Source organism: Hyperoodon ampullatus, assembly GCF_949752795.1.
Source record: "Hyperoodon ampullatus genome assembly, chromosome: 3".
Taxonomy (NCBI): Eukaryota; Metazoa; Chordata; class Mammalia; order Artiodactyla; family Ziphiidae; genus Hyperoodon; species Hyperoodon ampullatus.
Window position 1 is genome coordinate 116,973,328 of NC_136916.1, and position 12,235 is coordinate 116,985,562.

The 12,235-nt window shown below is 34.7% G+C and overlaps 1 protein-coding gene across 3 annotated transcripts in view; it reads right to left on the reverse strand.

Annotated features, from left to right (window-relative positions):
• Nucleotides 1-12,235, reverse strand: part of RALGAPA1 (Ral GTPase activating protein catalytic subunit alpha 1) — a gene marked incomplete at its 3' end in the record, with an annotated part of 235,275 nt that overhangs the window by 161,132 nt on the left and 61,908 nt on the right. For all 3 annotated transcript variants that reach the window (XM_079701197.1, XM_079701195.1, XM_079701196.1), the window contains exons 8-10: nt 11,744-11,882; nt 10,517-10,725; nt 7,628-7,867 (exon numbers count right to left, since the gene is read on the reverse strand). In XM_079701197.1, the coding sequence (XP_079557323.1) occupies nt 7,628-7,867; nt 10,517-10,725; nt 11,744-11,882 (588 nt within the window). The remainder of the gene's footprint in view (nt 1-7,627; nt 7,868-10,516; nt 10,726-11,743; nt 11,883-12,235) is intronic.

Here is a 12,235-nt window from a genome sequence, read left to right on the forward strand (position 1 = left end):
AACAGTTACTAAGTTTGATTCATTCGCCAAATATTTATTAGGTGCCTAACTCAATGCCATGCACTATGGCTACAATGATGAATGAGAAAGAGACGTATTCATGGAGGGTAATATGAAAGATCAAAATTGAACAAACATTCAAAAAAATAATTATAAAACTCAGGAGAAGTATTATGAAGAAGACTACAGCTTTCAAAAACATCATTAAAAAAGAGGTACTTACTGTGTGTGTGTGTGTGTGTGTGTGTGTGTGCACATGTGTGGGCAGGTGCTTCTACCTGTCTGTGGGTGGGTGGGTGAACGGGTGAGGGTGGTCACGGAAGACTCTTCTAGTGTAGACACATTTAAGCTATGACCTAAAGGTTGAGTAGCCAGGCGAGAAGAGGAGGCGGGAAGGATAGAGAGAGGAAAGAGGGGAAGGTTGAAGGACAAAAGTTCAGACAGGGAAACAGTAAGTGTAACGGCTATGAGGATGAAATTATTTGAAAGATGAAAAGTAAAGACATTTCTACTAAAATTATTTACCTATAAAGGACTTGTGCTCTAGCTGGGATTGCTAAGGGCAAAATCATTCTATGCCCACATACCTGATAATTAATGGAATATTTCTGTCTATACTATAATACATTGTGGAACATATGAAACTTCAAAATCAGGAAAGAAACTATTACACAGATTCTCAATTTTGCAAATTTATCATCAGTATTAAGCAGGTAAAAATAGCTTTCCTAATACAATCTAATCTTCAAAATTGATTTATTTTCAAAACATGAATGATTCATTGGAGTCACCATCCTAAAATCTATTTTTCCTTAAGTTTTACCTTAAAAATCACTTAAAAAATAGCTGTTACAATAAAAATAACATCTCAGAGAACTTCAGTTCCCAGCAATATCATAAAAAAGATATCCTGGGGGCTTCCCTGGTGGCGCAGTGGTTGAGAATCTGCCTGCCAATGCAGGAGACACGGGTTCGAGCCCTGGTGTGGGAAGATCCCACATGCCGCGAAGCAACTGGGCCCGTGAGCCACAACTACTGAGCCTGCGCGTCTGGAGCCTGTGCTCCGCAACAAGAGAGGCCGCGATAGTGAGAGGCCCGTGCACCGCGATGAAGAGTGGCCCCCGCTCGCCGCAGCTAGAGATAGCCCTCGCACAGAAATGAAGACCAAACACAGCCATAAATAAATAAATAAAAATTTAAAAAAAAGATATCCTGGAATCTACCTGCACAGAACACCTAAAAATTATCACAAAAAATATAATATACATTTTTAAAAGAATGGCTCAGCTTGTGAGGATATTCTGAGTCTAGAACAAAATGGAAGTATTAATCTAGAGAGGCAAATAATCAATGCAGCTGCTGGGTGCTGCCTTGGACAGCCTCCAGAGCTTTGGTTTAAAAGGCCAACTGTATAGAGGGTAGAGACAGATGAGAATCCTATGTATAAAGCTGATAACAATGAAGGCTATATCCTCAATACAAAGGTGAGCTAGGAGGGAAGAAAATAACTTGACTCCAGAGAAGAGTCAGTGAGGAAACTTGTCTGTTGACTTGGGGTAGGGGAATATGAGATAAGAAGAGCCTTCCCTGCAAATTCATATTCTCAAGCTGGCCATCACCTAACTTTGAGTGCTGCAAAGTGAGAATCATCATAAGCTAAGAATTGTAATTTAAAGTAAACCAAGGTTGACAAGACCCCTGAACACCTGAGAGAAGCAAGTGCAAATCCTCTCTGGAGAAACACATCCTTCAACCCAGGTTTCAAAGTAATTTCCACAAAATTCCAAAGAAATGTAAGCTCTTAACACAAAAATCCAAAACAAATGAGGGTAAACAGAAACAACAAGGCCAGAACTGCAAAAACTTAATTTACTGGAATTACTGGAATAAGGAATATTAAATAAGTATTTTAATACATTTTAATTAAGAAGAAAAAGAAAATATGAACAAAGAATAAGCCACTGCAAAAAATGACTAGACAGATATTAAAAAAACAACCAAATACAACTTTTAGAAATTAAAATATAAAGAGCATCATAAAAAATACAGTAAGGGGAATTCTGTTTCCAAGAGTGTCAGGTAACCTGACCAACCTTACAACTAAAAAAACAAAAATAATACATTTAAAAAAAAACTTTAATCTTCTTAAATGCACTGATGAGCCATAAAATAGGAAGAAATATCTGAAAATAAAAACCTACATAAAGTCCAAACTCAAGAGAGGTCTTAGGTGTAGCAATAAAGCTGACTTTCACTTTGAATGAAACCAATTACTTTTACAGAACTATTGGGGCAAGGAAGGAAGAACAATAGGAAACCTCCAAACAAATTTGGGATTCCAAAGAACTATATATCATCAGTGTGATGCTGAATTAGAAATAAACCCACCTCACTAAAAGTCTGCAAGGAAAACTGCCCATATTTAGATGCAAAGTAGATAACAGAAATCTCGTCATAGACACTAACCAAAAGCTAGTCTTAATACAGGTTTATACTGTACATTCATATTATCTGGCTGGCTTAAACTTCAAATCAAGAATTCAGTTTAATGTGAAGTTGGAAGTGTTTACTTGCATCTATGTGAAGCAAATGCAATTCCTCTCTGGAGCAGTCAACCTTTAACAAACCAAATCAAGAAACAGTCATAAGCAGCAAAAGCTCAGAATCAAAGTTCTGAATTTCTGAAATCACAAAATAGTGCAAGAAATATTATAAGATATCGCAAGAGAATATAGCATCATGAGAAGGAGCATTCAGAAACAAAATATGGCAGAATCAGACCTATGAAGAACTCAGGAATATTAGGGTGATCAATCAATATAAAATAACTAAGTTTCATATTAATACATAAAATGAAAGTAATGAACTAGAGACCATAAAACTGACCAAGCAGACTGGCCAACTTCCAGAAACAGCTGTAATTAGAAAGAAAGTATCTGGAATGCAGCACAGAGAGACAAAGTGATGGAAAATATATATGAGAGGTCAGTAGACGTATGAAGTGGGAAGGTCCAACACATATCTTGAAAGGCAAGAATAAAATGGGACAGAGGCAATGTTTAAAGAGAGAATGGCTGGAAAATTTCAAGAATTGCCAAATTATACTAATCCATAATTACAGTATCCCCGAAGTATCCCCTGAAGAATAAATAAAAGGAAATTTAGACCTGGACATACCACAGTAAAATACAAAAAGCCAAACGCTAAAAAAAGGTACAAAAAGAGCCAGAGAAAAGATAACTGCACTAAGAGTTCAGCTGTTGATTGACATCTCAACAGCAACGATGTAAAACAGAAAAGTGGGAAAGCATCTGAGTGTCCGAAATGTACTAGGTGAAAATAACTGTCAATCTAGAATTTTATGTCCAGGGGAAAAAGTATTTCAAGAATGTGGGCAAAATAAAGACATTTTCAGAGCAAAAACTTGTGTTTGAAAGCAACGGACATCCAAAAGTAAATTCTAAATGATGAACTACAAGCAGGGTGGGTTGGCCAAAAAATGCCTTCGGTTTTAAAAGTAAAACTAAAAGACACATTTTCCATTTTCACCAAGAATTTTATTGAATAACTTATTCATCCTTTTGTTCTGCTACCTTCTGACATTTTTCAGGCAACTTTATAATTGAAGTTGCCTGAAAAACTTATCTTTTACCCAAAACTTTTTATCTTTTTGAGCAAAGAACTGTTCCAGGTGCCTTTTACAGGCTCCAGGGAATTGAAATTTTTTCCATTAAGAAAATTTTGTAAAGACCTAAATAAATGGAAATCTGAAGGTGCAGTGCCTGGTGAATATGGCAGATGAATCAGAACTTCCCAGCAAAGCTGTAATGGTTTTTTTCCTAGTCATCAAAGAAACATGCGGTCTTCCATTATCCTGATGGAAGATAATGCATTTTCTACTGACTAATTCTGGAGGCTTTTCGTCAAGGGCTGCTTTCAGTTGGTCTAACTGGGAGCAGTACTTATTGGAATTAATCGTTTGGTTTTCCCAAAGGAGCTCATAATAGAGGACTCCCTTCCAATCCCACTATATATACAACATCACCTTCTTTGGATGAAGACCGGCCTTTGATGTGGTTGGTGGTGGTTCATTTCACTTGCCCCACGATCTCTTCCATTCCACGTTGTTGTACAGTATCCACTTGTCATCCCCCATCACAACTGGTTTTAAAAATGGAATGTTTTCATTACATTTAAGTAGAGAATCACATGCAGAAATACAGTCAAGGTTTTTTTTCGCTTAACTTATGTGGAACCCAAATATCAAAGCAATGAACATAACCAAGCAGGTGCAAATGATTTTCAACACTTGATTTGGATATTTTGAGTATACTGGCTATCTCCCACATGGTATAACATTGATTGTTCTCAATTAATGTCTTGATTTGATTGCTATCAACTTCAACTGGTCTACCCGACCCTGGAGCATCATCCAGTGAGAAATATCTAGCACAAAACTTTGCAAACCACTTTTAAAAAAAATATTTATTTATGTATTTGGCTGCGCCAGGTCTTAGTTGTGGTGTGTGGGGTCTTGGTTGCAGTATGTGGGATCTAGTTCCCTGACCAGGGATAGAACCCGGGCCCCCTGCATTGGGAGCGTGGAGTCTTAACCACTGGACCACCAGGGAAGTCCCTGCAAACCACTTTTGACTTGTTTGATAGGTCACAGCACCTTCTTCAAACACCACAGAAATCTTTTTTTTGCATTTCAGTTGCGTTTTTACCTTTCTTGAAATAGTAAAGCATAATATGCTGAAAATGTTGCTTTTTTCTTCTATCTTCAATATTAAAATGGCTACACAAAAATTCATCAATTTTGATAAGTCTTTTTTTAAATGCACACTGGTATGACAACTGTCACGTATAATCTAACAAAACTGTTTCAAATGAAGTTAAAAACAACTAAGTGCTGCTACAGCCCTCTTACGGAAAAAAACAAATGAACCTTTTGGCCAATGCAATAAATGGAAGATCTGAAAAGGGAGAAATCATAATCAAAAGAAGTGATGAATATAACTAAATGTAAATCAATATTGAATGCACAGAATAGTAATATTACTGGAGTTAAAATACAAACATGCAAAACAGAACTGAATTATTTGGTAATAACAATATATAAGTTAGGGGGAGAAATTAGAGTAATAATGTTCTATGATCCTTGTATTGATTAGGAAGAGGGTAAAAGAACACTAACTTTATATTTGGAAAGTAAAGTATGTATGCTAAAATTTATATAGTAATCACTAAAGGAAAAGGAATAGAGTAAAACTTTCAAACCAAGTGATGGGGAGGAGGAGAACACAGAATGAAAAAACATCAATTAAAAACAAAGCAAAAAATAAGAGAATTATGAAAAAATACAGACATAAGAAAAATAAAAAGAACAAAATAAGATAGTATCAATAAATCCAAACATATCAGTAATTATAATAAATATTCCAGTTAAAAGACAAAGATTTTTAAAAATCCAACCATATTTACAAGAGACATATAAAATGTAATGATATAAAAAGGTTGAAAATAAAAGGATTTAAAAAAATATACGAGGCTAATTATAATAAAAAGAAAGTGGTATAAATGTACTACAAGTAGATAAAGTAGACTACTACAAGTAGACTTTAAGCAAAAATAATTGCTACAGATGAAAAGGGCCATAAATAAAAGGCTTAACTCACCAAGAAGATATAAAATTATAAATATGTATGTACTTAATTACAAAGCTTCAAAATACATAAAGGAAAATTTATGGAACTACAAAGAAAAAAATAGACAAATCACCATCAGAATATAAGATTTTAACACACCCTTCTCCATAACTGTGAGGTCAAGCTAACCAAAAATCTTAAGTAAGAATATAGAAAAGTTGACTAACGCAATAATAAGCTTGATCTAACAGATCAAGCTTTAATAATCATGAATTCCACAGGAAAGAATACATTCTCTTCTAACACACAGGACATTTATGGAGGCTGACTACATACTGATTATACAGACTATATTATCTGACCAAAAGAATCACATTAGAAATCTGTAAGAAAAAAGAAAACTAGAAAAATCTTATATGTTTGGGAGACAGGCACTGCTAAATAACTCATAGGTCAAAGAAAATATTAACATGAAAATTAGAAAATTTTTAGAAGTGAATAATAACAAAAATGTTATACATGGAATTTTGTAGACTGTAGCTAAAACAGCATTAAGAGGTAAATTAATAGCCTCAAAAATACTTATATGAGAAAAATGTGAGGCTAATTAATTACCTAGGAAAAGAACCATCAAATAAAATCAAGAAAAGCAGAAAGAAAGAACAAGGAGCAAAAATTAATAAAAGAGAAAACAAACATAAAACACAGAGGATCAACAAAACCAAAAGCTCATTCTTTGCAAAGACTAATAAAACTGACAAATCTCTGGTAAGAATCATCAAGAAAAAAAACAAGGAACAAATACTAACAGGAACGACAAGGGGAAACATGACTATAAATGCCCCAGAAATTAAAAAGATTATAAGAGAATGTATTTAAAAACAAATGTAATGAACAAATTCCTAGAAAAACGAACACACTCAAGCTGACTCAAGAACTAGAAAACCTGAACAGTTCTTTAAGCTTTAAATTTTCCCACAAATATTCTAACCATATTTGTCAAATATCTTTCCTTTCACATTTGTCATATATTCTGTCAACACAAACCTTAAACTTGGCAACTAAGAATCACTGTCAAAGCTGGACAAAATGCTACAGCAAGTTTGTTTCTTTAACTTAAATTGACAAAGCTAATGCTGCCTCATGCTTTCTTTTACATATCAATAAATGTGCAGGAGATGAGGATCTGCTTTGTCTGGAGAGCTCCCTGGCATGTGAAGGCAATGTGGCACAGAATAAAGAGCACTGACATGGGAACCAGGATCTGGGAGTCTTAGTCTTGGATCTACCACTTACTTGCTGTGAGACTTGAATGATCCCCTTCAGCTACAAAACTCAATGATGTTTACCTGCAAAAGTTAAGTACCTTTGCTATTAAGAGCAAATGATTGGTTTTCATAAGGTTTATTTTCCCATAAAATTTCTATGTAATTGAGAATGTGCACTTAGGAATTTCTAGCTATCTTTATGTGAAATAGCTTTTATTCGTTTTCCTTCCCTCTCTTTATTTTATTCCCCAAATAATATCTGCCTTAAGCAAATTTAATTTCGGAATGCCTTAAAGGACAAAACTGAGCCTCCAAGGGGAGGATAAAGACAATGAAAACATCGCTTCTTATATTCATAAACCACTTTTTATTGATTTTAGAGTGAAAGATAACATAATTTTACTATAATTTATTAATCAAATGGTAGGAAGAAAAGTTTCAAACCATAAAGTGAGTCACTAAGAAAATTATTCTGATAACAGAAGGAATATTAGAGGGGAGGGGATAATTATTAAACTAAAGTTACCATAAACTAAAAATATAAATAATTGAAAATATTAAAGAATTAGGTGTAATAAAACCAGAAAACTAAATATGAACTTTAAAAAACATTTCCATGAAGAATAAATTTTAAATAGCTTAAAGTCAGTATATTCAATATTAAAAGCAAAAGTCTATATTACAAATTAAAAATACTGAGAGGTACTTTACCTGACGAAATATCTCTGTGACAAAGTTTACATTACTTCTTTTAGAAGAAAAAACTCTGCGAACTATTTCAATGTCTGTGAGATGTTCTTCATCAATACTACAGAGACTAGAAGAGCTAGGTTCTCGCTCTGTGAGAGTGCTTGTGTTGGAATGAGACTGCTCGGGTTCTGTAGTTCTATCTGCTTTATCGGCATTATCATTTTTGTTTTCTTCTCTGGATACCAAACTAGCAGCTGCTCTCTAAAATAAAAACAAAAAGGGGAGAATATCATAACTATTTAAATCAATATTTGTCTTCAAATAGCAAATACTGACAAAATCCAAAGCATTCCATAAGTAACTTACAGCATTGTTTAAAATCTATGCATAGTTTCATTTAGAATCTGTTCTAAATAGTTAAATAGCAATGAAATAACTTAATATCTAAGTGATATAGTGATACTCACTAATCATCTATTCAATTAAGTTTATTTTTCAGTATGTTTGCAGAACAAACAAGTTACTAATAAAACTGGGTAAAAGAATAATGCCAAATGGAGTCAGCTCAGCTCATCAATAATAAATATATACCTTAATTCTGGAATATTTATTCGGTAAGTTTTAATGTGTAAATTCATCTCTATTTTACCTTAGACAAAAATTATACAAAGGAGAACTTCCCTGGTGGGAAAAAACTTAAAAAAACAAAGGAGGACTTCCCTGGTGGTGCAGTGATAAGAATCTGTCCTGCCAATGCAGGGGACACGGGTTTGATCCCTGGTCCAGGAAGATCCCACATGCCACGGAGCAACTAAGCCCATGCGCCACAACTACTGAGCCTGCACCCTAGAGCCCACGCACCACAATTACTGAGCCTGCATGCCACAACTACTGAAGCCTGCATGCCTAGAGCTCGTGCTCCACAACAAGAGAAGCCACTGCAATGAGAAGCCCATGCACCGCAATAAAGAGTAGCCCCTGCTCTCTACAAGTACAGAAAGCCTGTGAGCAGCAATTTAGACCCAACATAGCCATAAATAAATAAATAAATAAATAAATAAATAAATAAAATTTTAAAAAGGAATAGAAGAAAAATTATGACAGAAAAAGTAGAAATGAAGCTAAAATAAAATACATATTAGAATACTCTACATTCTAATAACTTAACAATTTTCACCATGACTGAAGATGATGGCTAAGCCTAGAGAAAAAGTTAAAGGCCTAAGGCAGTAATAAAGAAATTACTACCATGATATGATAGGAGTAGCACTATTTTGTGGTATGATAAATTACTTTCTGGTACATTATTCAATATTTGGTCGCAGTTTTGTCACCTATAAAATAAAAGAGTTTAAGTAAGTATGTAAATGATCTCAAATATGCTTCCCAACTTAAAAAATCTCTAATTTTTAGTTTACTGAGCTCTGGGATCAGATAAAATAGTTCTGCTTGAGAGTTTCTACATTTAAAAATTCTTTGTAGAGAACCTAGAAGAACATTTTGAGGAAAACACATCACATAATCTGCTACAGATAAATAAAAGGCCAGGGGGAATATAAGTCAAATTTTCTGAACACTAAATGAACACACTTTATACCTCCACTTAATTTTTTTTTTTTTTTTTTTTGCGGTACGTGGGCCTCGCACTGTTGCGGCCTCTCCCGTTGCGAAGCACAGGCTCCGGACGCACAGGCTCAGCGGCCATGGCTCACGGGCCCAGCCGCTCCGCGGCACGTGGGATCTTCCGGGACCAGGGCACGAACCCGCGTCCCCTGCGTCGGCAGGCGGACTCTCAACCACTGTGCCACCAGGGAAGCCTCCTCCACTTAATTTTTAAAGGATTTAAGAAGTTGTATAAAAAGCACACACATATAAAATATTTTTAAAACTAAATAAGAAAATCCGAGAAAAGGAAAACAAAAATAGTTTAAAAAACACTGCAATATAGACAATTTCAGGAAAAAACACACATTGAGAGAGGAGAGGAAAGTGAAAAAGAAGTGTGAAAAAAAGGGAAATGGTTTAATTAAAAATAATAGAATTTTAAATATTAGTCCTTCCATCGTACAGCTGTGTAACTTTACATTGCATTTCTAGAGTCAGTGTTCTTCATGAAAAGAGGTGACATGAGATGGAGACAGGACTTTAAAACAGCACTCTGCGAATACCCAGAAATCTAAAATGAACTATGAAGGTCATTTGATTGCAAATTGTTTCCAACTGTAAGAATTTGCACAATTCAGAATATTTTTATTTGTACAATTCAGGGTGTTTTTAGTACTCTACAATTAACATAAAATATAGAAATAAGCTGAGACTTGTATGTGACTGAAATTATCTTCTATACCTTACAGGTTTTATTTTTTTATTAAGAAAACTATTGGTTCTATAATAATTGTTAAAATTCAGATTTATAAAATACATTTATACAAAGAAAATATCATTATTATTTGTTTTAAATGTGTTCTACAACTAAGGCAACTGAAATCAGTGGACAAATCCCTAAAGCCATGTCTAACTTTAAGAAGCTTACTCTAAGGCTTCCCTGGTGGCACAGTGGTTAAGAATCCGCCTGCCAGTGCAGGGGACACGGGTTCAATCTCTGGTCCAGGAAGATCCCACAACCTGCGGAGCAATTAAGCCCATGCGCCACAACTACTGAGCCTGTTCTCTAGAGCCCGTAAGCCACAACTACTGAGCCTGCGTGCTGCAACTACTGAAGCCCTCTCGCCTGGAGCCTGTGCTCCGCAACAAGAGAAGCCACTGCAATGAGAAGCCCGCACACTGCAACAAAGAGTAGCCCCCCGCTCACCGCAACTACAGAAAGCCCGCGCACAGCAATGAAGACCCAACACAGACAAAAATAAATAAATTTATTTTTAAAAAAAGCTTACTCTATGTGTGTATTACCTGAATATTCTTTGGCAAGACTTCACCTTCCATCCCAGGAATATGAGGTCCTGTATGTGGCTTTGGCTCCAGCCAGAATGAAACCAGCCAACGAATGACAATAACACGAGCCTTAATGAAAGGCTCCTTTGTACAATAGATTGCTTCATTGGTCTCAGCATCCTTCTTTATCATGATATAATGTGGCTTTGGTCTCATCTGTGGAATATCTATGCAAAATAAAACGAAAACCAAAATAAGAAAGGAATTATACTTAGATAAATCTATGTTTTTAAATATTTGAGAAAACACTGTGATAATGTTCTGGTTTAAGAAACAGAATTTGTACATTTTAAAATAATTTGCTAGATATTAGCATGGGATTTAGAAGACTGAACCATATACAGCTGATATATGGAAATATGTCTTTTTGCAAAATATCACTAAAAAATCATTAAAAGTACAAAGAAACTTCCAGAGCCATTTAAAATTAATGAGTCCTTACTTCAATTAACCTAAGTCTGAAACACATATTTTGACATCATACAAAGTATGAGAATTTTTACAGCAAAATTATTTTTAAAGCAAATATTGTTCCCAATGGTAAAGGTTTGCTACTCTAATTTAAATCATTTCTACTAGCCCTAATGGCTTTGCCTAAGCTTGTTAGCTGCCTAATCTTGGCGGAGCTTAAAACAGAAACATCTTTGTGCAAAAGGGACACTTCCATATACAGGCTGTCAATGCCTTCTATACATGGCAGAGGTCTACTTCTAACCCAGGGCTGTCCTTGAGGCTATAGCTTCAAGATTCCAACAGACACTTTGGCACAGTCACTAAATACTGGACAAGATATGATCAGAATATACGACAATGTAATTATTCGTACAGAATTTGCAAAAGACATAGAAATTGAACCCAGAGGGACCTTTGAAAATATTTATAACATGGTTAAAAGATCATATCAAACATTAGTAAGTTTAATTTATAATCATGAATATTTCTGGTAGGCTAACTTCTCCAGTAGGTGATATCCAGAGACTAAGTTTTTTAAAAATCTCTTCACTCTCAATGAAAACTTTCTACTAATAAAACTGCACTTTCAGTAGGAATCACGGTATAATATCTCCAATTAATCAATATAAATTAAATGTTATCAGTTTTCTGCAGGTAACAAATGCTAACTTTACACTGAGGAATGTTTTATTCTTATGTGTAATATTTTAGAAAATTCCAAAGACTACCTACCAAGTACAGGATGATATAAACTATTCTCCTTACAGATGTTTGGAAAAATATAAGGCAAGTAATATTTCTTAAAATGTGAAAACAAAAATGAAAATCCTCTTTCTTGGTTTTCTTTGTTCTTCCATTCTAAACTTTTTACCTAAAATTAAACAAACAATTAGAATCATTCCAAGAGAAAGAAATTATTAGCTGTTATAAACAAGCTTGTAAAAGGTTACTTAAGCAATAAATTAAACTGTTACACTGCAAAGATATATAGCTAAATATATATGTGTATGTACATATATATATGTACATATAAAAAGTGGTCTAGTGCCATGCAAATGCATTATACAGTTGACCCTTGAATAACTCAGGGGTTGGGGTGCTGACCCTGCGCGTGCACTTGAAAATCCACGTGTAACTTTACAGTCGGCCCTCCGTATCTGCAGATTCAACCAACAGTGGATTGTGTAGTACTGTAGATCATATTTATTGAAAAAAAATCTGTGT